This window comes from Alexandromys fortis, unplaced genomic scaffold (assembly GCF_014885135.2).
Source record: "Alexandromys fortis isolate MF-2015 unplaced genomic scaffold, M_Fortis_MF-2015_v1.1 scaffold_119, whole genome shotgun sequence".
NCBI lineage: Eukaryota > Metazoa > Chordata > Mammalia > Rodentia > Cricetidae > Alexandromys > Alexandromys fortis.
In genome coordinates, this window is record NW_026067991.1 from 5,492,254 (window position 1) to 5,517,874 (window position 25,621).

Genomic DNA, 25,621 nt, shown 5'->3' on the forward strand with positions numbered 1-25,621 from the left:
CCCACACAGTGGGAGGAGAGGACAGACTCACACAAGCTGTCCTTTGACCTCTACCTGTGTGCTGTGGCACATGCCCCACACAATAGATACATTTAATAAAAAATAATAAAACTTCTGATGAAAAGCTTCATAAAAACAAAAATATACTTTTCTGAGCCACAGGCAAATGAGGTGAGGGAATGAAATGCAGGAAGGTAATTAATAAATCTTGTTTCATTTCACAATTTTAAAGAGAACTTAAAATGCAGGAATAAATGTAAGACCCATTAAATGTTATTGAAAACCACTCATGCAGAGACTGGCTCACAGTGACTTCCAATATCCACACGAGGTACCTCTACTCAGAGTGATTCATGTGTGTGCACTGGGGATGGGATGCTACTGGCAGCTTTGATAGTGTATGCTGCTTCCAATGTCCAGTCATTTAACGACTGGTCAGTGGCATTCAGGGCAGAAAGGACCACCAACCCAAGAACACATCAGCTAGGGTTTAAAACAAAGTGTACTGAAACAAATGACAAAAAAATTCTAGCTCGTAGGGCCCAGCCACACAGGATCACATACTGATGGAACTGGATGTTTGAGGAAACACGGTTAGAGATAATCTTCCCACCTTACCATTCTGGCCCATATCTGTAAGCCCAGACTCGTGTCTGTAACTCGGCACTCAGGAGGAGGGACAGAGGATTTGAGTTCAAAGCCAGTCTGGACTTCACGGAGTCTCAAGACAGTTTGGGCTACGGCAAGACTGCGTTTCAAAACAGAACACATCAATCCATGACAAGACAAATCAAAGAATCCCCATGACAAAAAACAAAAGCCCTACATTTATATTGAAAGAGCTATACCCCTACATGAAATTATAACCAGGTAAATTAGAATGATTGAAACAATCATGATCAATTAAAGAGAACAGGCATGGCAAATGAAATACACGGAGAAGTACATACTGGAAGGGACTGGGTACAGGGTCTTGAAAGGAGAGATTAGAGTCTATCGATTTTTACCGAGCTTGCTACACAGACACACCTGGGACACACCTGAAGCGTGGCGTTCGGAGAAGTGGGGCCTAGTTAAACACCCTCAAGCAGCTCTCTTGGCCCATGCTCAGAAGGAGTCTCTAGAGAACTGTCACTTGGGAAAGGTCTGAGTTCTACTGTGGTTAAACACTGCTGCAGGGCCCACAGCTCATCTTCTGGTGGGTGATTTGGAAGTATCTAGCTTAAACAAAACTCTTTGTTTTAGCAGTTCCACTTCAGGGACTTTATGCTCTACCTGTGTGGGTACGTACACACACACACACACACACACACACACACACACACACACACACACACACACACACGACAGTCGCTGAGATGCTATTTGTGGCACATGCAAAGATTAAAGACAAGTTACATGGGACTGGAAAGAAGATCAGAGATTAAGAACCTGTACTGTCCTTGCAAAGGACCCAAGCTTTGTTATCAGCACTCACACCTGTAATCCCAGCTCCAGGGATCAGTCGCCCCCTTCTGGACAACACAGGCACATGCACTCACACGTGCACAAATCCACGCCCACACAAACATAGACACATAAATTTAAAAAAAAAAAGAAAAAGAAAGCTGTATGCCATGTTTGGGGGTTGGCTGGTGAGAATTCTATTTAACAGCATTCCAATAGAGGACACTAGACATGGTGACCTGTGCCTGTAACCCCAGCACTTGGTGAAGCAGGAAGATTAGGAATTCAGGGTCATCTTGACATACACAGCAAGTTTTAGGCCAGCTGTCTCAACGAAACGAGACAAAAACTCCAACAATAAGCCACCGCTGACAAAAGAAGAACAACAAAAACAAACTAAACAATCCCCCAAGTTCTTGAAGCAAAGGTATGCTATGTGGCCAATTAAAAACAAGGGACCTTGTATATATGAATATCGCTAGACACACACATGAAAAGCTGCTGAAAAAAGAGAGACACATACACATTGTAAATGTCAGGATTCCCCACAGCACAGAAGAAGCTCGTGACAGGGCCGTCTCTAGCACGGGAGACAGAGGCACAGAGTGGAAAGATGTCACTTTACTTTCTTTTTCTACTATTTAAGTTTTAGGGGTCCTATTTGTGCATTTATTTTACCATGCGCATATCTTAGCTACTGACCAAGAGGGAAATTTCATTATGAATGAACACTGACAGTTGAAACGACTCCGCCTCCCAGAGTCTCAGCTCCGTGACTCAGAAACCATCAGCACCGTCAGTTGCCAGGCACCCAGTCAGGAGCCAGGATCTTTGGCATAGAGAGACCCACTTCACCATTAGAGACCCTGTAAGATGCAGAACAGACGGTCTGCGTTACGTGTGGAATAAATGGACGACACCAGTGAAAACACAGCAGTCTCAGGCTGTGTGCGTGCACATGTGAATGTGTGTGCATGCCTGTATACACGCAGTGTGAGTGCCTGAAGCGGCCAGAAGAGGATGCTGGCTCCCCTGGAGCTGGAGTTACAGGTGGTTGAGCGATACCCAGTGTGGGTGCTGGGAATGGTACCCTGAGGTCTTCTGCAACAGCAGCAGGGGCTCTTACCACTGAGCCATCTCCTCAATCTCGGTATTTGTTCCTTTCATTTCTATAAAAATGATGACTAAGAGGGCTTTAAAAACAGATGGATATGCTAAAACCATTTTCTGCTGCAGAAACTCGAGAATCACACAGTCTACACAGGGAAGAGTTAAGTGACTGTCTTCCCAATCAGAGTGCGGGGAGAAGGCTGTGAGCACGCTGATTCCATACATACATTCCTTAGCGTTCTGGGGCAGGCAGAGCATAGGAGCTGACTGCTAAAAGTCTAAATTTGGTTTCTACTTGAATTTCAGTTCAGTCTTGATATATTCAGTGAGTGAGTGTCACCTATTCAAAGTCAAACAGACAGGATAATTTCCTGCTCGTCACACAGGGTTCAAACTATACGATCATTAAATATTTCTGTGACTTTTTATAATAGTGAGACAAAAATTATAATAAACTGCCTTTCAATTAAAACATCAGGGTAATTTAGCAGAACAAACAGAAATGAAGCACTGACGCGGATTTTTTCAAAAAAGCTAATAAGATTTCATGGGTCTGCAGTTTAAGCTGCAAAAAAAAAAAATCCCATATAATAGAAAGTCGAGTTAAAATGGATGAATGTTAGTCACATAAATTGGATCACAGCCCGGAAGTACTCATTCCCATGACAAACCAAATAACTAAACTTCAGAGGGAGAAAAATTACATATGAATACATTTCCATTAAGTAAAATACACAAACTCCAAGGTCAGTGGTGCTCAACCTTCCTAAGGCTGTGATCCTTTAATACAGCTCCTCACGTTGTGGTGACCCCAACCATAAAATTATTTTCATTGCTGCTTCATGACTGTAATTTTGCTACTGTTATGAATCATAATGTAAATATCTGTGTTTTCCAACAGTCTGAGGTGACCCCTGAAAAAGGGCCATTCAGGCCAGGGGGTCACAACCCGCAGGAGCAGAACCACTGCCCTGGGTGATCATCAGTTACTAAAGAAACTCCCGAGAAAGGACAAAGGCTGGGTGTAGCTTAGTAGTAGAGAGCTTGCCTGGCAGGTGCACAGTCCTGGGTTTGCTCCCAGCATGGCATAAGTCATGTGCAGCCATGCACACAGTAAGCCCAGAGTCTGGAGGTGGAGGCTGGAGGGTCAGACTCAAGGTCACTCTTGGCTATCTAGTGACACAAGTCAGGTCTATTTGGGACCCTTTCTACAAAAGACAAAATAAATTCCAAAATCAGTTAAGAACATCTAATGAGACTCTAGACAGGTGTGGGGGCACACGCCATGAATCCCAGCACTCTGGCGGTGGGAGCAGATGAATCTCTAAGCTTAAGGCCAACCTCGTCTAGAGAACGAGTTCCAGGATAGTCTGGTTTATACAGACAAATGCTGTCTTGAAAAACAAAGAAGATATGGTCCCACAACTCTGTAACTTTGGACTTGGAAGATTTTGTGGCACTCTGTGTTGGCATACATCTGTTACCAAACTCAATTGTTTTACCAGCTCTCTGGGGGGGGGCAGGGAAATTACATGTCTTAAACTGAAGTAGCTAAAAACCTGAAAGAAAACAACTAATCCCTCCGCTTGTTTCTATACAAGTTAAATTCACAGTAAAGGGTTAAGATGTAAAAGCCTCAGGTGGGAGGTCATTACCTCCCTTGGTATTTGCTGTCGAGAGGATCGGGAGCTGACCTGCAGATGGAATCTGCCACCCCGAAAGTTCCCTTCTCTGCCCTGAGTCCCTGTGCAGTCTCTGCCCTCCTAGAGAGACAGCTGCCCTTCACTGTTCTGACTAAAGATCAATTCTGCTTCTGTAGAAGACGGCCTCTGTTTACTTCCGCGTCACCTCCAGGAATCCCCATCTAACACTGTTGATAATAACACTGTCCAGGCCTACAGGCTGTAGCTTGTTTGCTACCAAGCCTCTGTGTCGGACTGAAAGACACCATTTAATAGTACTGATACACATGGCATGTGCCTCAAATCTGTATTCCATACCAAAGCTGGACGTGATTGCACGGAGACAGACTGACAGAAGCGAAGGCAGAGCATCCAAGGGTTACAAATGAAAAGAACTTTAGTCATCTATCTGCAAAGTGGGTCAAAAATTATTGCTTAAGTATCTTCGAGAAAGAACTTAGTTCGAGCTGTTCTTCAAACCCCTGTGTCAGCAGCCTATCGTGTGCAGGCTGTGAGGCTACAGCAGTAAACAGGCACTGAGATCACTCCTCTTCTGCTGTCCCCTGGCTTGGCAGCCATTTCTAGCACAGAGAGGATGGCAATTCCATGCCTGATCCTAAGCAGCCACACCCCCTTGGTCTCTGGCTGTGAGCACAGCAGCAAGGTGGGGGCACCAGTTCAGGAATGCTTTGTTTTTAATTAAAATACTTTAGGATCTGGGTGCTGGAGAGATGGCTCAGTGGTTAAGAGTACTGGCTGTTCTTCCAGAGGACCCGGGTTCAATTCCTAGAACCCACATGGCAGCTCACAGCTATTTCTAACTCCAATTCCAGGGGATCTGACACCTTTACACCAATGCACATGAAATAAATTCAAATAAATTATTTTTAAAAATTAAAATCTGGAGAGATAGATGGCTCAGAGGTTAAGAATGTGTTCTGCTCTTAAGTTCTATTCCCAGCACCCGGGTAGCTCAAAACCGCCTGTACGGGGTTCTGACACCTAACATGAGAGGGAGGGGGTGGCTCGCTCTCCAGGGCTTGCTGCTGCACAGCGATTACAAGTCCCCTGTAGAAAAAGGCAAGTTGCCATCAGACAAAGGTCTACCTGAAATGTTACAGAAGAGAATCCACTTAAATTTTTTCATTATTGTTTCTTTTGAGGAAGGTGCCAAGGTGCTCAGGTGGCCCTGAACTGGCTATGCAGCTGAGGAAGACCTTGAGCTTCTGATTCTCCTGCCTCCAAGCATGAACCACCATACCCAGAATGTGTGGGACTGGAATGTACACTAGGCAGGCATTCTACCAACTGAGCTACATCTCCAGCAAGAGGTTAATTTATTTCACTATTTTATTTTTATTGTTCATAATGGGAATGTGTGCTTATGTGCACACACGTGCTGGTACTCTTGATGGCCAGAGGCTTTAGGTCTCCCTGGAGCAGGAGTTACAGAAAAGTGTGAGATGCCCTAGGGATGTTGAGGACCAAATTCCAGTCCCCTGCAAGAGCATAGTACATTCTCAAAAACTGAGCCACCTCTCTAGCCCCAAGGTTCATCTAGCCAATGATACATTGTACCAGATGGGTAAAGTTTATTTAAGCAGCTCAGTGACAGTTTTAACTCATGTAGCAAGAAGATATTTACCAGAATGTGAACAACAAATTCTTATGTTGCTCCTAGATGAACAAGACTAGGAACTCTCTTTGCAGACCAGGCTGGCCTCAAACTCACAGAGATCCACCTTCCTCTGCCTCCTGAGTGCTGGGATTAACAGCAAGCACCACCGCTGGCTGGCAATTTGGTTGCAGTTTTATTAAAAAAAAAATAAGACAACAGGCTCGAGAAATGGCTCAGCAGTTAAGAGCCCTGGCTGCTCTTCCAGAGGTCCTGAGTTCAATTCCCAGCAACCACATAGTGACTCACAACCATCTATAAAGAGAGCTCGTGCCCTTTTCTGGCTTGCAGGCATACATACAGACAGAACACTCATACCTAAAAAATACATACTTTTTTTTTTTAAAAAGAAAGAAGATATCAAGGAAGTGGTGGTGGACTTCTTTAGTCCCAACACTCAGGAGACAGAGGCAGACAAATCTCTGTGAATTCAAGACCAACTTGATCTACAAAGTGAGTTCCAGGACAGCCAGCACTACAGAGAGAAACCCTGTCTTGAAACAACAACAAAAATTTAAAAATTACATGTATTTCCAGGCATAGTGGCATATGGCTTTAATCCCAGTACTTCAGCAGAAGTAGAGGCAACCAGCCTGGGCTACAAAGTGAGTTCCAGGACAGCCAGGGCTACAGAGAAACCCTGTCTCGGGCAGGGGGCAAACAAAAAACAAACAACAATGAAAAAGGAAATAAGATATAAACATGTAAAACAAAGACAATTTATTATGAATTACCTTAAGAGGGCTAGGTTTAGGACACAAATACACTTTATAGGTAAGATTTCTTATGGCGCACACTGACAGGAGAAAAGCTGGGAAGTTTAGACAGTGGGCAGTTATTAGACCAGACCACTGCTAACTGCTTCCCTGCTTCCCTATCCAAAGTCAACTTAGAAATGAAAACACCTCCTTTGGAAATAAAGACACAGGTAAAAAGAAACAGCAAGCAGTAAATAGAAATAGTCATGTGCTATCTACATACTCTCTCCTTCTCACACACACACACACACACACACATATTTGGAGTAGGCTGAACAGACAGAACAAAACACATCTACAGGGGCTGGAAGGATAGGTCAGTGCCTGAGAACACATACTGCTCTTGTGAGGGCCTGAATTCGGACCCCAAGACTCATGTAGGGTGGCTAACAACCATCAATGATTCCAGAACCTTCTGGTCTCCAGGGACACGTGCACTCACATGCACATACCCTTATACACTTCAAAATAAATCCTGAAACCCAAAACAAAATCACATCCAGACAGATAGACACACTTTACAGCCATTGAGCAATGGACTTACGACCTTCCTGCTCCGGCCTCCCAGGCAGCTGGGCTCCAGGCCTGGCTCTCGGATTCTCCCCTGCTGAGCTGTGACTCTGTTCACATCGTCACATTTTTTCCCTACAAAGTAGCTGCAGCAGCCCTCATAATCTACTGGAAATTTAGCATGTGGTCCGTGAAATGGGCCCAGATGAGGGTGGGAATATTGGGTGCGGTGTCATTAGTGGCTGTGATTTCCTTCTGTGCTGCTAATTTGCAGGCACCCTTGTTTAGCCTCTTTGCTGGCATACTTTAGGCCCATAAAAATTGACTGTTTGCTATGTTTACAGTTCTGTATGGCTGAAAGGCAAAGTAATTATTGTGCAGAAATGAAGCACAACAAATAATCCTCGAACGAGTGGGCCTGGAGACTGGCTGGGAAACGATACCAGCATGCAGGTTTATCAGACACTTTCCAGAGCCACCAATTATTTATGGTTCTGAAGAAGGCAGTGTACTATTAAATCATGAGCGCTGACTGACTGCCTTCCACCCGCCAGAAACACAATTCTGCCAAAGACTTATTTCTCTCGAACATTTCCGCGAATAGATATTACATGATCTTCTTCAGTAGATCCTTTGGGTATTTTATTACACTAAGAAGTCATTTTTAAAGCATCCTTTGTGTGTGCACGAGCACATGCACATGGGTGCGTATGTCACAGCGCACGTGCGGGTGTCTGAGGCCAACCATGGGGGTTAGTCCTCCGTTCCACCTTACTGGAGACAGGCACTGGCCTGGAGCTGGCCCGTGAGCTTCCAGCACGTTTCCTGTCTCTGCCTCCTCACTCCACTGTGGAGCGCTGGGTTAGAGACCTGCACAGCTGCACCTGGTTTCTTTACGTGGGTTCTGGGTTTCAATGTGGGTCTCGTACACTGAGCCACCTTCCCAGCTCTTGTGACAGTTATACCCAGAAGTTTCACAAATCCATTCTCTTCTCATTTATATTCTGTTTTCCATTCTTGGGCGTGACTAACAGCCATGAGTAGAGCCACTTTTAAGCAAGAAAACCGAAGAGTTACTCCTTTTTATCTTATTTCCTGAAAGCTTCAGATCGCCTACTTCTTTAAAAATGTCTAAGATCATAGTCATCACTCTGTGAAGAGCCATGAGCATGACCTTAATTTTTGCATGCTATTAAAATGGGGACAAGCTGAAGGGGACATAGGTACACTTTTACCTTTTGCAGGCTATTAGAATGGCAATAGTTATCTTAATAAAGGCAAAGAATGAAGCAGTTTACCCCCTGGCCTACATGTCACATGTCTTTCAACAGCTGGGAATGCTTCCTTTCTTGAGGTGACACTGGAGGTAACCTGGGGTCAGCTATCACTGCAAGAGCGTTCAGGGCGACAGCGTCCTGCAGTCTCACCCTGGACTTGCCGGGCAGCGTCACACTCATTCTAGTAGCTGAGATGAAATCAGATGAATAATGGCTCCCAAGGCAACTTCTGTCAAACAGTCAAATTGTATTGTTTCAGCAAACTCAACGCAAAAGTGCGAACATTTTTCAAAATGCCATTTTCCGAGCATTCATCTGATCAGTAAAAAATGACTGTGTGTGTTGTATCTAACGGGGCTGACATCTCATTCTCAGGTCAGGTGAATAATGTGCTCGCAGCGCTGTTTATAGCAAAAGCCTCGAGATTTTGAAGCTCACGTTATCTAGTCATGAAGTTATTTATTTGTCCCATTGTAAATACTTCAGTTAATTAATAATGGAAGTTCTAAAGATTAAGTTTTCCTAAGAGGAAAAAAATGCATACTGCCGACAGCCTCCAAGAGGATGTGTGTAAGCAAGTGCATATATCAACCCCTTGTGCCTTCAGAGACAATGCCATGACCCAGTTTTTCTTCTGCAGAGATGGGCGGACTACACAAAGACTAATAGGGGTTGTCAGAAGACAGCAGTGAGAGAAAACTTAACTAGCTCTTAGCTTATTATGTCCAGTTATGCGTATACAGTAGACACTGTTTAGTGATGAGGATGCTCTGGGAAACAAGCTATCCAGTCGCTACTGGAGCAGCGGATGCATGCACACAAAGACGGCTGAGATGCTGAACTAACAGTCTTAGCGGACAAGTGCTACAGATGCTGCCCGTTTTGACCACAGCACTGCTTTGTGGCATGGCTGCTTAGCATACTTTTCATGGAGATTCTCCTGACTCAGAGACCCGGAAGAGAACCACACATTTCCTAACCAAGGATGACAACCAAAAAGAAATACGAATTTGCCACTACTGACTTTAAGTACTGATCTCAATGTCTAGATCTGTCCATAATTAGATTCTGTAGTAAATTCCCCTTCATGGAACCTTTTTCACTTGAAAAGAATTAGGTCAGATTTTTACAAAGGCAGAGGGAGTATCTGTGATAGATTTATTACAATTCCCCATTGTTCCATTACAATGTGCCCTTTTGCCTTCCCTGCAGCTTGGGTTGAACAACAGAGTGACAGGGTTTGCTGAGTCCTGCAGGCAGGAAGTTCTGTCTACTGAGGCTCTGATGGAGGCAACAGTCCCTCCTCATTTCCTTTCCCAGGTGCAAGGCTGGGGACAGAATTTATGAAACACAAACCCATGCTGCAGATTACCCTCCTGGTAAGGAGGGCAGGATTCACTCAGAGAAGGCCGAGTGCTACTCAGCGTGAAAGGAGAGGCCGTGGCAATGGAGGGGGAGTCGGCACAAGCTAGTTCCTGGCCCGGGGCTAAGACGGGGAAGAGACATTGGAAACTGACTTGCAATGGAAAACAACAGTAAAATTTAAATAAATATCATGGCATAAGTACAGTGGACATTTTTTTGGTTGTTAAGATGGGTATATCAAACTCAACCTTTCAATCCGGCCCTGATTTAGTCTAGAAGTCTGCTTTACTTCCTGCCCAGAAGAACTCTTTCCAACCAGAGACTGGAAAACGTGGTCTTGATCAAGCCAATCATATAAGTGGAAGATTAAAAAGATACACAGTTTCAAATATACTCCGCCCCTAACTATAAAGGACAGATAAGCTCGCTATACAGATCCAGACAAAAACAGGTGTAAACATTAAAGTCCCCGCTAATGCTTCCACTCAGAGATGAAGCCGCACTTGAACCCGACAGCTGGACTGTCTTACAATAACCAACAGCTGTCACCAAGCACTCATTAAAGTCTCACAGACACTGACTTCTACACGGGATTGTGAAAAAAAATCTATATGCAATCCATGGATGAAAGGAGCCGTAAACTCAAACGGTCTCACCAGAGTGACGCCCAATTGCCAAACTATACCAGAATGAAGTCAAAGAAAAATCTGGTCCAATGGGCTGAGGAGATGGCTCAGTAGTTAAGAGCACGGGCTGCTCTTCCAGAGGATGTGGGTTTGATTCCCAGCACCAAATGGCAGCCACAACTGCCTGTAACTCTACTTCCAGGGGATTTGATGCCATCTTCTGGCCTCCATGGGCATTGCATACATGTGGCGCACAGACACACAGCAAGCAAAAACAGCCATACAACACATATAATTAAATAAGATTAAAAAGAAATCTGACTGGGAATGCTTGCCTAATCGTTTGAAACCCGGCACAGGAACACGGGTATGTAAACAGTCACAGAATTTTAGTCACTGTCCAATTATTATGCTCGACAACTGGGCTTCACAGCTCGAAAGGGCTGAAGAAAGACAGCAGGAGCTGAAGTTTTCCAGCATTTTTCCTCTTAAGAAAAAAAAAACTATTTTTTTAATCTAAAAATTACATTAATTAATTTATTTAATGTGTATGTATGTAAAAATTAGATTTTATTTACTTATTTAAAAGGTATGTATGTGTGGGTTCACATGTATAGAGACAACTCTCTGCTTCTCCGTGTGGGTCCTGGAGCTTGAACTCAGGTTGTGAGGATAAGCAGCAAGCATGTTTTTCATGGAGCCATTTGGCAAGCCTACTGCCTCCATTCCTAATGCTCACTTAGTATGGTATCAACTTTTAATGGCGCTTCTAAGGCCAAAACAAATACCTAACAATTACATTGCTCACACGCTTAGGAGCAAACAGTTCAGCATATACATCCTGACAACTTAGTAGCCACTTAAAGAGTAGTATCCACAGTCAAAAGAACGGCCACCATTACTACAGCGTGTGTGCATCTGATGGGCAACTGGAGGGCTCCAATTTCCAGGCAGGGCAGTGGTGGCACACGCCTTTAATCTCAGAACTCAGGAGGCAGAGTCAGGTGGATCTCTGAGTTCGAGGCCAGACTGGTCTACAAAGTGAGTTCCAGGACAGTCAGGACTGTTTCACAGAGAAACTCTGTCTTGAAAAGGAAAGAAAGGAAGAAAGGAAGAAAGAAAGAGCCCCAAGGTCCAAGTTTCCAACCGCACTGAATATTGCCACCCTCATTTCCAGTTTCAAATCAGTTCTGTGAACATTTGCTGACTACTGCACCAACTGCTGAAAAACTAACTTCTCAAAGCTACGACATCATAAGAATGCGCCTAGTCTAGTGACAGTGGGGATGTCCCTACCTGCACTGGAGGCTCCAGTGGAGTCCAGTAGACGTCAAGGCCCAGCGAGGCCCCTGTGGATTTCTGGGAAAAGGAGCCACTGGTGCTGGGCAAGCGGCCCCCCCTGAAGCCTTCAGATCTTATTCACTCCTGCTCATCAAACGCTGGTCTGACATTAATCCCTCAATGTACTGCACAACAGATAATCCCGTAATTGAGCACCTAAGCCATGGAGGCTAAAAATTACTGGTAAGATGAGTATGAAACCTGCATCTTAAGCAATTTTATTAGAATAGAGGAAGAAGACATCAGGATCCCTTGCCTTCCTCAGTAAGTCATCATTAGGAACCGGGACAAGACCCTAGGGCCGGCAGGAGGATTCCTCTTATTCCTGAAGACTGATGTTTCAGTCTCTGGAATTTACTGATGTGCTACCTTACAGGGCAATGAGGAATAAAGCCGAGAAAGAATTAAGGTTGCTCATAAATGGAGTCTGAAATTGGGAGATTATCCTGGATTGTTGGTGTCGGCCCAACATGAGATGTGGATCCCTCCAGGAGGGTACAGACACAGCTGTGAACAAAGTCAAGAGGCTGTAGCATGCTAGGAAGCTTTGGCCTCGGAGGTGGGGAAAGACATTCTTCCTGAGTCCCCATGATGCTCTTAGCCCAGACCCTACTGCAGGTAGTTTTCCATTCTCTGGGGATGTAAGACAGTACTTTGAGCTGCTGCTGAGCCACTACATTTATGCAACTTACTAGAGCAATAACAGAAAAACTCAGAACTTATATTAGTAATAACAATAAAAAAACAGCAACTACAAATATTTCTGTCCAATTACACAAACTAAATGAGCTGGTTTTAATAGCTTCAAAAAGGCAGTTCCAGAAAGCATGTTTCTGTACAGATGATGTGATAACGCCATACAGAGAATTGTACTGAAGTATAGTTTAGATATACTCATGCCTTGCTTTTATTATACTGTCTAGTAACAATTATAAATAGGATAAAATATGTTTTGCTCTGGTGTGAATTTCACAGGAAAGCATTTTCACACTATATGAGATAATGTAAAGAGGACGCTTCCCTACCAAGATATCCAACTATTCCCTGGATTCTTTCTATCTGGGATGACAATATGATGATGGGACAAGGGCAGGCTCTTCGTTCATATATCTATGTGTGTGTGGCATGCACACATGTGTGCAGTTGCATGTGTACACAAGTACATATGCATGTGGAGCCCTGACATTGATTTTGGTGGTCTTTCCTTGACACCTTTCCACCTTATTTTCTAGCACAGGGTCTGTCACTGACCCTGAAGCCCCTTTGTTGGGACAGGCTGGACGGTCAATAAGCTACACGGATCCGCTCTCACGATTTTATGTAGGTTATGGAAATCTCATCTCAGGTCCTGGTGCTTACCCATAGGCATTTTACTGCTGTGGGACAATGGTCTGTACCCTGTCACTTATATTTTAAATAAATGCTGATTGGCCAACAGCTAGGCAGCAAATATAGGTGGGATAACCAGGCAGGAAGCAGAGGTGGAGCAATAAGAACAGAAGAATTCTGGGAAGAGAAAAGATTTAGTCTGTAGTTCTTACTCAGACACAGAAAAAGCCAGGCACACAGCAAACAAGATGTGACTGCCTTGCTGAAAAAGGCACCAAACCACGTGGCTAACACAGACAACAATTATGGGCTAATATACTTTATAAGATTTAATAAGTAGCCTGAGCTAATAACCCAATCAGTTTGTAGTTAATGTAGACCTCTGTGTGATTTATTTGGGACTAAATGGATGTGGGGCCCGGTGGGACAGAAACCTCAGTCAACAGGGAACCATTGCCAACGCCTGCCTCTTTATATACTGAACAAGGTCCTACTGCCAGAGCATGCATATTATTGTGAACCTAAAATATTGGTTCCAAGCTCAAAAATAACCTGCACTCACCTGTCGTCAAAGGCAAGTGGGTGATGCTGTTGAGACAGGTCAGGGTGAACCACGTGGAAGACAGGGTAGCCCCAGAAAACAAGAGGAGGAGAATTAGCTTCAGCATACCCCGGATGAAGTCTGCAAACCTGAAAAGAAACAATAGAACATTAATCCTAGCTAGGCTTTTCAGTATCATTTAAATTAACAACATTCTTTAAGCAACTATTACTAGAGTTTTCTCTGCATAGTTTTAAAAGCCGGTTATAAATATATATTTACTTCTTTCCTTGTCTCGAGGATGTTACTTAATAATAACTTATTTTCCTCTTACAAATAGACAGTTCACAGAATAGATTTTGAACTTTTAAATTGACTTTTATTTTATTTGTATACTTTCTAAACATTCTATAATGAGTACAGTTTAGCCCAGTTTTAGAATTGATATTGATGTACCACACTCAAAGAATGCACACAAATGCCTCAGGAGATGCTGCAGTCACATGACCTGGCCCTGCTCTGCTCTCCTTTCCCCATTTCCAACTGGATGCTGTTTTCTGTTCTTATTCATGGTAAGGTTGGTTCCCACAGCAAGGTTTAGCTTTAGTACTTGCTTAGAGTTGTCTTTCTGCTGGTAATACCCAGACTCTCACACACTCATTACTGTTTACTCTTCCACTTATCCAACCTTTGCAATACTTCAATACTATCCTTTTTTTTTTTTTCTTCTGCATTTATTTGATACGATGTGGGAGCTCTTGTTTGCTTTCTGGACTAAGTGACTTTAGCATGTGAGAGCTGCCGCCACCTAGTGGTGGCAAAATGTGCTGATTGGTTAGTGCCAGGGTTGCCCTCTTCACAGGAGAAATTTCTACAATCTGGAATGATCCGGCAGCCTAATAAAAACGTCATCAAGAAGATGTGTCCCCAGGGAGATTCCAGGTGCTTGGTCTGAATTCTAAGTTCACTGATTATCATTATTTATTATAGAAGAACTGTGTATGATTCTTGTCAGGACTGCCAGGGCAATGTGTCTTATAATCAGTCAAGGGAATTCCTAGCCTAAACCTTTAGCTTTCGGATTTTATTCATCTATGCTTTTCAAACATCAAACATATAAACAAACAAAACAAATAAAGTGACCTCGAAGTTATAAATTCAATTTATTCCCACATCATCCCAGAAACACTATGTAAAGACTACAAGGTCTACATATATTATCCTGTGTCAATCATGTTTAAACTTTTAGATATTGGGGAGATTTGTATATCTTCTTGATCTCCTCAAATATGTAATGAGGTTTTTCCTTCCTGGTGAAGTGATTGGCTGGTGGCTGTGATGCAATGGCTTGGAGGGTAAATGGCTCTCCTTCTTTCCACGTCAAAGGAAGGAGTGACATTCGTTTTTCTAAGATTTCTGTTTTTAGAATAAATAAGAACCCTCTTTTCTCCTTCTAACACATCCTAAAAGCTGTTGTCATAATGGGCTGGAAGGAAAGAGAGTTTGAGGACACTGGAGACTCTGCAGACCCTTCCATCCAGGTGGGACACAGGGCAGGGGGTCTGCCGTTCCAGGAGCCCAGAGATGCTCTGGTGTGTGACTCCTTCTTGCTAACTACTGCTTTACTATTGGTTAGAAATTCTATCACTTTTGGGGGTGGGCCTATTTGATGATGTTGCTCTCAACTATAGCAAAGAGAAGGAGCTTAATTACAACGGCAACATCTGTGGTCTTCAGAAACCATTTTGGGAAGGACGACTCCCAAGCAGGCTTCTTGTGGTCGGAATCCCTTCTGCTACATGAATATCCCTGGTGGCCTGAACAAGTGTCTCTTTCTGGCTTTTTCTTCTGCTCTTTTCTAAATAATGTTCACACCGGGATCCACTTTTCTTCTGACTCACCCCCTACTACTTACAAGTTTAATATAAAATATTGGGGAACCTATTTCTCTTCTGCTACACTTACAAGTTTGATAGGAAATATTCTCACCTTGCCATAGCTATCCCAACAACACAGCCTCCAACTATAGACCAAAATCCAATCCAGCCGGCATCTACCTGTTAAAGAAGCAGCAGACACATTAATGCAAATCAGACTGGCATAAATGAAATCCTCTATAATCAATATTAATAGCTAAATGGCAACAAATCTAGGAAAATTATTTAAGAAAATGGACAAAACAAAAGGAGATATGTCTAACTAAATGAATACAAATTTATCTTCATAATTATAACCTCCATTAATTTTTATTGAAATGTTTAAATCAACCAAAATAATCCCACTAAATATTTTTGGGCACGTGCTATACACTAGCATTGTCTAGTGCTGTCTAGTACTAAGAACTCTGACTAAGAAATGTTTTACAGTCTCTGACCTCAAGAAGTTTAAATCTAATCATCATATATAAAATTCCTAGAAAATTATTTGTTGCTAAGACATTTGGCCACACCTAAGACCACGCCCAGTGATGAGGGATGGAGAGGAGGGAAGGGGAAAGGAGGGAAAGTGGTGGTATCATAGTTTAGATAAGATAGGCATACCTAGGCTCAGGTGACTCCGCTTAGCCCCCAGCTGGTGGCACTCCTTGAGAGAGTGCCAGTACTTGGTGGCACACAGAAGCTTCAGGAGGTAGGGCCTACCTGAAGGAGGGAGGCTACTTGGGGACCTTCGCTAGGGACTGTATCTTGTCCCGGACCCCTCAATGGGAAGGTGGACTGCTCTGTTCCCCCACCATGCCGTTCCGCCTCTCAGCCCCATAGCAATGGGCCAAGGCAACACAGACTAGAATCTCTAAAACCGTAAGCCACACTAGTGCCTTCCTCCTGTTGCTCTGTCGGTGTCCGGTCACTTCGAAGTCTCATGAACACACGTAGATAGAAAGAGAAAAGCTGAACTCGGAAAATGTTTCTATCCCTGCTACAGACGAGCTCAGTGACCCTGGTCAATTACACGGCGTACCTACAAAACGATGAGCGGAACAACAGACACACACAGCCCAGAGTCACTGAGCGCTAGTGGCTACTCCCATCTCAGGATGCTTCTCCTGTCTTAGTTCTTCCCCACTTTCCAGTCACTTCTGAAGCGGCCCCTAGAAATCTGTTTTGTACACTTGTATACTTCCAGCCATTCTTCTGCTCAGAAAGAGTTGCTGGCTTTTCTAGAAGCTACACACAAAGTCCAACCACCTGGCACTTAAAAAATCACTCAAGTTAATGTCTATCTTTTATTACCTTTTTTATTTTTTTGGAGTCACATTTCTTACTGTGATGAGGACTGACGGCCAAATGTCACCTCCTTCCACCTGTGCACTCAGGCAGACTACACACCCACTCCCATTTGGTATGTGTGATCATGAAGTTCCATTCATGGAGGCGAGGACCTGAAGACAGCTCTCTGCGGCTCCATGCTTGCTCCTCTCTCTTTCCGCCTCCTGCCCTCAGATCTGTACATCTATGTTTGCAACGTCAAGGTCTAGGGGACAGAATCTGTACAAAGCAGAAGCAGTGCAAGTCTCTAGAACGGCATGAAGAAAAGGAGTGGCCATGCTGTGGCCACGTGTCCAGGGCCATTTACACGCTGTCCTGCACTGCTGTGGACAAGAAATTTCTCCTGCAGTCCTCAGAACGGGGAAAGTGGACTTCCCATAGTAGCCTAGCCTACTCTAATTCAGGGAGTCTGATCGTATTTTCTACAAGAAGCACACAAGGGCTCTCTGGACAAGGAAGCGTCCTGACACCCATATGATCTCTAGTTTTCCACAACACTGGCATTGGGGACAAGAAGACTCAGTAATGCAGGGCTCTCCTCTCCCTTTGGGCATCAGCTATCTGTCACTCGATGTTCACTTAACACCTGCACATTACTTCCTCTTCTTGAAAGATCTGTTTATGTGTGCACACGCGTGCGCACATGCACATGATCACATGCCACCAATGCAGGCATGTTCATGTCATGCTGCACTGTAATGGACAACTTGTAAAAAACAAAAAAAACAAAAGGACAAGTTGTGTTAGTCCCACCTTGCCTTTTACTTTGAGAAGGCTAAGACGGCCTTCAAGCTTCAGCTGATCCCCTCTCTCTCTTCTCACTGCAGGAGGACCAGGACTGCAGATGCATGCCTCTGCCATTGGTTTCTGTGGGTCCTGATGACCTAATCTCAGGCCCTCATGCTTGCGTGACCAGCCCTTTACCCACTGAGCCATCCACTCTCTAGCACAGCCCCACACATTCTCATCTGCCCTGGGAGAGTGGCACTGTGTGTCTAGATGTATTGATGCCGGTCTTTGCAAGACAGCGATGGTCTTTCCCTTTGCTAGTGGTATTCACTTTATTTAATAAAATACTTAATCTTATTGTTCTCATTTAATTTTAAATTATGCTTTAATACTTGGTATGATCATGGACCTATCTCTCAGAGTTTATACATAGACAGATACCTGGAAGGGCTTCTTAGGGTTTGTAACACAAGGCACAGATACACAAAAATCAGCATCATTTAAATAGACTTGCACTTTCTCTTATGGGAACTGAGCATACTCTGAACACCTGCCATCCAAAACATGGATCAGGAAACAGGAGTGGTCTCTTTATTTTTTAAAAAAGATTTATTTATGTATTTTATAGATATGAATACTCTATTTGTATGTATGCTTGCATAACAGAAAGGAACACATTGGACTGAAGAGGGTACCAGATCTCACTTATAGATGGTTGCTAGGAATTGAACTCAGGACCTCTGGAAGAGCAGCTAGTGCTCTTAACTGTGGAGCTATCTCTTCAGCCTGAGGAGAGGTCTTTCAATGACAAATGAAAAAAATGAAAGGGCATTGGAGATCTGCCCTTATGTAAATCGGATTAACTTTCTTTATAAAAGTAGAAGGGGTTAGCTGGGTGGTGGTGGTGCATGTCTTTAATCCCAGCACCCGGGAGGAGAGGCAGGTAGATATCTGTGAGTTCAAAGCTAGCCTGGTGTACAGAGTGAGTTCCAGGATGGCCAGAGCGGTTACATAGAGAAACCCTGTCTTTGAAAAAAAAAAAAAAAAAAGTAGAAGGGGCTGCCTCATCCTCTGCCATGTGAGTGTACAGAGACATGCATACAACACAGCCATTATCCTGTCTATAAAAATGGCCGCTAACATTGCTGCATACGCAGGTGCTTCAGACAGGTTGCACATTGCCTGTCAAAGGAAGCATACATGAAAAACCAGCAGTTCCATTCCTAGACATACAACCAAAAGAATTGTACAGGAGGAACATCAAGAGCCATGCATAAGAATGGTCACACAGCCCTCCTGTGACAGCAAAAACTTGGAAACAATATAAATGTTCATTAAAAGCAGATGGCCAAACTGTTCGTTCACAGAGCAATGACAGCATACCAACGTGTTGGATTTTTTCTGTCTGCCTTGCTAAACCTCACTCTGCCTCCTACCATACCATCTGGAATCAGAAAGAATGAGGTAAAAATACTGAGCATGGTAAAACGGTTTGGTTTCCTTGTTTTTGTTTTTGTTTTTTTTTTGCATTTACATGTGCACATGCATCAATCTGTGTATGTGTATGCATGCATAAATGCAGATCAGATGACAACTTGTGGGGTGTGTGTGTGCACTCTCAAGTACGTGTGTGTACACCTGTGTATGTGTATGCATGCAATGTGTAGATCAGAGGACAACTTGTGGGAGTGTTTGTGTGTGTGTACATGTGTGTGCATCTCTGTATAGTATATGTGTATATATGTGACATGTAGGTCAGAGGATAGCTGTGGGAATCAGATCTCTCTTTCTGCTGTCTTCTGTTATGTGGGCTCTGAGCATCTAACTCAGGTCATCATGTGTCGCCCCAAGTGCTTTTACCCATAGTCATCTTGCCAGCCATGATCATGTTTATAGAAGGAGATGTCCTAATTGTGAGACAAGAGAAAGTTTTTAGAACAGCAATATATCAGGTGACAGGTTCATAATTTACCTTGCCATGTATGAAACAAGGGTAAATGATGAGGTTAACCAAACTAAGAAGTTTTCCTCTTCTTTTTCTCAGTATTAATAGCAGTCCAAGAAATGGGAATTCACAGCTGATATTAAAAATCGAGTTTTCACCTGTCCCATAGAAATCTTATTTGTAGTAATGATTGAGGCAACATTTTACCTACCCTTGAAGCTAAAACCAAAAACATATCGCAATTATTTATGCTAAATAAACAAAAATCCTACAACATATACAGACACAAGTACTCACTTGGCTGACATGCACTGGTGTTAAAATTAAGTCCAGAACTCCAGACCAGCCAGCAAACACACCAAGTGGTATCGCATACGCTAAAGCAATCATCAAAAACCTCAAATTGCTGCAAAAGAAAACATTATTACAAATTTAAAATGTAGAACTTAAACTATTGATGAAACTCTTAAGTCATTTTGAAACTGTAACACAGAATTGAAATAGGAAATATGTGTCCATCTTTAAAGAAACTCAAGATTCTTTAACCTGTTAATTTTTCATAAGAACCCAGCCCTAAATGGGGTGATTTTAGCACAGCCCTGCGCTCACAGCTTAGCAGGTGGAAAGACTGTAAGTGTACGGTTGGCGGACGACTCCAGGGGAACGCCATTTTCCAGACACCACACGGCACACACACATATGAGTCCATGTCAGCACACACAAGACCTGCACAGGTTCAAACCAGACAAAATCCCAGCATGGAGAAGGGGAGTGGACACAAAGTCCCATCCCTAATCAAGAGATGTCGGGAGAGGGAAAACCAGTTTTCTTTAATGGAATGACAATGGTCAGCACCAATCAATTACACTCCAGGGCAGGCCCTGTGCTCAGAAACAGTTGGCCAACCCAAAACGAACTCCGCGATTTTGTTTGTTTATTTACTTTCTTTTGTTTGTGTTTGGCTTTCTTCAGAGAGAAAATATGAACCTGGGTGGAAAAGAATAGAAGCAAGAATCTGAGGAAAGCTGGAGGAGGGGAGAATGTGATCAATACATAGTATAAAAATTACAAAAATCTAAGAAATCACACCAAAAGTATCCTTTTCACTTATATTTTTTAAATTTCCAGTGTTTGCTGTGTTACATTTTATGTGATATGTTGTATTTGCAGGATGATTGGTTTGAATTTGGGGCAAGTTTGGGTTACACAGTGAGTTCCAGAATAGCCTGGGTTATACATCCCATCTTAAAAATTCCAACCAAAACAAAATAAAATAAAAATCCATATAGCACCTAGGAATAAGCCAGGAAGGTCAGACAGACAGACAGACAGACAGACAGACAGACACAGGGTGGGGGTGGGGGAGTGTGTGAAATTTTAAACCTAATTAAGAGAGCAGAGACAATCTAAGTAGACGAGCAGTCCACACTATCAGCCTACATTGATCTGTAAACTCACTGTGATCACAGCTAAAATCATACTTGTATTTTTCCTGGAAACTTAAGAAATATGAAAAAATGAAATTCTTTAAAAAGCTAAGTCACCCTTAAAAAAATGAAAAGATTAACGGAGAAGCCCCTGTCCCAAGACAGTAAGATTAAGTGCTTGGCTAAGGCAGTGAGAGTGTGGCACTGGCTCATGACAAAGAGGACTACGGAGAAACACAGACCAGGACACAGAAACTGCACTCAGTGAAACAGCACTGCCCACCAAGTGCCAAGGATGTCTCCAGATGTTGTTCCCAGACGAGGAAAAACACCTCCTATACCACTGTCAACAGCATTTACTAAGGCGGACTAAAACCCGGATATGAAACGGAAAACCAAACAACTATTTAAAAAAAAAAAAACTCATGAGGCAATAGGAAATGTAAACACTTGGGCTTGGAGAGGTGGCTCTGTGGTTAAGAACACTGGCTGCTCTTCCAGAGAACCTGGGTTCAATTCCCAGCACTCACATGGCAGCTTACAACTGTCTGTAATTTCAGTTCCAGAGAATCTGATACCTTATACAGATATACCTGCAGGCAAAACACCAATGCACATCATTTAAAAAAAAAATCATTAAAAAAAACTTTAAAAAAAGAAAATGTAAACTCTGACTTGTCAGGAAATTATTGCTAGGCCCTCCTAAGGTATGATGACATTACACTTATTACAAGAGTTCTAAACAGTCAGGGGCTGATGCAGGCAGTTCCAGAATCTGAGGGTAAACGGCAGCATTTCTGGGTGAAGTTGACTGTCCCTGGGTGAAGGGAGTGGGGCCAAGATAAACAAGGTGGCTGTGCCGGTCTGAGTTCTGGGGAGGGGTTTATATTATTCCACCTTGTACATCTTACAATGTTCTAAAACCGAAAGCTTAAAATGTGGTTCCTTTGGCACAGTGCTTCTGTAGCCTGCAGTTCCCAGCCCCACACACTGTGGCACATGTCTGTAACCCAGCACTCACGAAATGGAGACACAACGTAGGTGGAGGCAGGAGGATCTGAAGTTCAAAGTCAGTCCTGACTACAGAGTGAATTTGAGGCCATCCTGATCAAAATGACACTCTGTCTCAAAACCAACCAACCAACCAACAAAAACCAGTCAAACAGAATGGAGCACATAATCTGAGCACAGATAACATAGGTAAATTATATTAATTATATTTACAAAGGCAAAGAGGTGAAGAAACTCACAAAGGCACCTGAGAAACGGGAGGGGGTGAAAATAAAATGAAGGGTGACAGTGTCGATGTGCTGCCAAGAGCAGGTTCGACTCTCAAATGCAAAATCAGCAGCCGTCACCAAGCATGACACTGGCGTACAAAAGGGGCAAAGGTCACATTAGGTCACACAGGCAAAAGCCTGTTAAAAGCAGCAAACTGCATGGTGGGACCCTGGAGCGGAAATGTTGATGGGTTTGATGCCTCCAGGTAATGAAATTACAGTTTTCAGAGTCAGCTTTTTAAAATTAAAATGTCTTTAAAAATCGAAAAAAGAAGTAAGGATTTCTGAAGTTCTTTGAAAAACCAGAGGAAATTATCCTGTAGGTTTGAGGTATTGGCCCTCAGAATCCCCCTAAGTGCCCAGAAGTATAGAAGGTCACCAGGCTAAATAACAAACCACAGCACAGAGTGCAGGCTTTGGTGGGCCTTCTCATGAGGAAGAGGACCACACTCCACTCCACACAGACACAGAACCCTGGCTGGGGACATCCTGGTCACGGGAATAAAGTTACTCTTCTTTCTTGTCGGAGCAATTTGTTGGTAACTCAGCAAAATGCCCTTCAGTGCTTCACATTTCCCACGGGATAGTCGGCTAGGAGCTTTGCCCACTGACAGTTAACTTCTGCTGTTGGCTTTGCCGTGAGAAAAATTTAGATAAACAGCATTTTAAAGAGTTGTTATTTTAAACTATCACCTTGTGAATGTGTGCTACAGACCCCAATTAACAATTTTTGTTACAGTTATTTAATTATCATGGCTATGAAAGACAGAAAGAGGCAGAGATGGGGGTAACGTTCACGAGTCTGCTCTTCCTGTACACCACATGGATCCTGGAGATGGATCTCAAAGCACTGAATTTGATGGTGAGCGCCTTTACCTACTGAGCCATCTTGCTGCTGCCCATGATGCTTTTTTAAATTAATTTTTAAATTCTATGTACATTGGTGTTTTTTCTGTATGTATGTCTGTGTGAGGGTGTCAGACAGTTTTGGGCGGTCATGTCCCCTGGAAGAGCAGCGAGTGCTCTCTACCTCTGACCCATCTCTACACTCCACAAAGCTTTTCTCACTCTATTGTGTGGAAGGGCAGAGCACATGGCGCTATGGGGAAGTGGATCCTCAAAACCTTCTCACTGTACTTTAGAGTACGGGATTTTATTTTATTTGGTAACGCCTCCACAAATACATACCATTATCACATGCAAAACCACGGTATTTCCTACCTTCATCTCACTTTGTCTAAAAAATGGTGTTCAACCCATTCAATTAGTTGGGCTGTGAACTATGTGAAATGGGACTAGGCAAACAAGGAACTTAATTTTTAATTTCTTCCTTTTAACTAGTTTTAGCCTAAATTTTAAACCACAAGAAACAAAAAGCACGTTTCCACTAAACTTTATCTATCTGCTAATTTATGCGCACTGTGGGAAATGCAGCCCAGGCCTGCACTCCCTAGGCGGCACTGTCCAAACTGGACAAACCCCTGTGCGTAAGCTTTACTAAGACACTGTCGGGGCACCCCGTGGCCACTGACCGTCCTGGCGTCAATGAACCGGTTCCATCCCCATTCTCTTCCACACGCTGCTCTACTACTGTAATCCACCACTTGAAGAAGCATGCTGCAGATATCACGAGTGGCAGTACACCACCCCAGAACTAAATATCTGCTCTGCTGTGGGAAGATGCAGGCTGCTGAAGTGAACAGTGCTAAGAGACACTTTCAGCAGACCCACGTGAACCCTGACAGACAATTGTCTTCAACAATCCAAATGGAACCAAGAGGCCAGAGGTGGTGTGCGCGCCTTTAATCCCCGCACTCCAGAGGCAGAGGCAAGTGGATTTCGTTATGTTTAAGCCTAACCTGGTCTACAAAGCAAGTTCCAGGCCACCTGGGCTACAGAATAGGACACTGTCTTATACACAAACAACAAGAAGAAAATTAGCTGCTGGAAATTAGAGTTAAGTGCCCAAAGAATGCCCCAAACAGCTATAGACAGACCTGAAGTTAGGACTCGGGCTAGCTATCCAACACTTTGGTTCTTGCACAGAAAGAAAAGCGATTCTAGAAGATGAGATGGGAAGATTGTTATTCCAGCTACGGAAATTGGTTTTAATTTTGAGAGAAAAATAAAGACTGAGTGTATTCTAAAGGCGTGACAGATAGCCAGCCAACTGTGACCCCCACAAGACCTTCCCTTTAACATCAGGGACCTGTACAGTCAAGGCGTGGGAATGCAATGATTTTTTTTTTATTTTAAGTGAAAAATAAGCTGGGAAATTGTTCATTGAGTACATTTCAACTATATATTTGATGGAATCTGAATAGATAAACTAATTCCAATAAAAACAGAGTCCAAACTGAGATGTGTTCAAAGGTGAAAACACAGTAGACACTAAAAAAGAAAAAGTAAAATAGCCTATTAATAATTTTAATATTGATTACATATTAATATGCTTTAGATATACAAGGTTGATTAAAATATGCTACCAAAATTAATTTTACTTATTCCCTTCTAATATTTCCTAGTGAGGTACTAAAAACTTTATGATGATGTACGTATGTGGGTTGGGTATTAATACTGAGGGTACAATCATACAGCTCTTTATTGGAAAGAATTTTCCATAGGGGAAGGGGTGGAGAAAAAAAAAAGAACCAACTAGAGAGCTAATGAATTAGTAACAATTCCTGATCGCTAATTAAGAAAGGAAATTCAGATGGTAACATCACATGTCCCATCTACAAGTCACAACCCACGGTGACATTTGATATGTTTGGAGTCAGGATAAGTCCTAGGGCTTTTGAGCCTTTGAGGGCAGAGCCGAGCTACAACCAAGTTAAACCAATAAATGAAGAGATATATTGCATTTCCCATTCTATGAGCCTAATGGGGGTTTTAGATGATACACAAAGAATTGTCATCTTATGACCTCGTATTGACGAGGGCCTATGTAATGTGTGTTGATATATAATAATAAACCCAAACAGTAAGAAAAATGTAACAAACACAAAAATTCTATAATTTTACAGACAATATGGTGTGTCTATATAACAGATATTAAGAGATCTGATTTTTAAAATACTGAGTGAGTGATAATCTACACGGAATATGGACAAAACAAAATTTCATGACATTTTGATGTATAGTGAATTTTCAAGATATTTCTGATAGAAAACTAAAGTAATTAGTATTTTAATTAATATTAACATCAATTAGTTACAATCTGATTAATGCTGAAAAATTATCACCTCAAATTATCCTTAAACATTAAGAATTAGGGGCCAGGGAGGAGACTTAGGGGGTAAAGCACTTGCCAA

The 25,621-nt window shown here is 42.9% G+C and overlaps 1 protein-coding gene across 1 annotated transcript in view; it reads right to left on the minus strand.

The window, feature by feature from the left end:
• Window positions 1–25,621, minus strand: part of Slc49a4 (solute carrier family 49 member 4) — a 72,456-nt gene that overhangs the window by 7,114 nt on the left and 39,721 nt on the right. Inside the window, exons 5-7 of the mRNA XM_050159874.1 lie at window positions 19,898–20,006; window positions 15,650–15,717; window positions 13,682–13,809 (exon numbers count right to left, since the gene is read on the minus strand). Of these exons, the coding sequence (XP_050015831.1) occupies window positions 13,682–13,809; window positions 15,650–15,717; window positions 19,898–20,006 (305 nt within the window). The remainder of the gene's footprint in view (window positions 1–13,681; window positions 13,810–15,649; window positions 15,718–19,897; window positions 20,007–25,621) is intronic.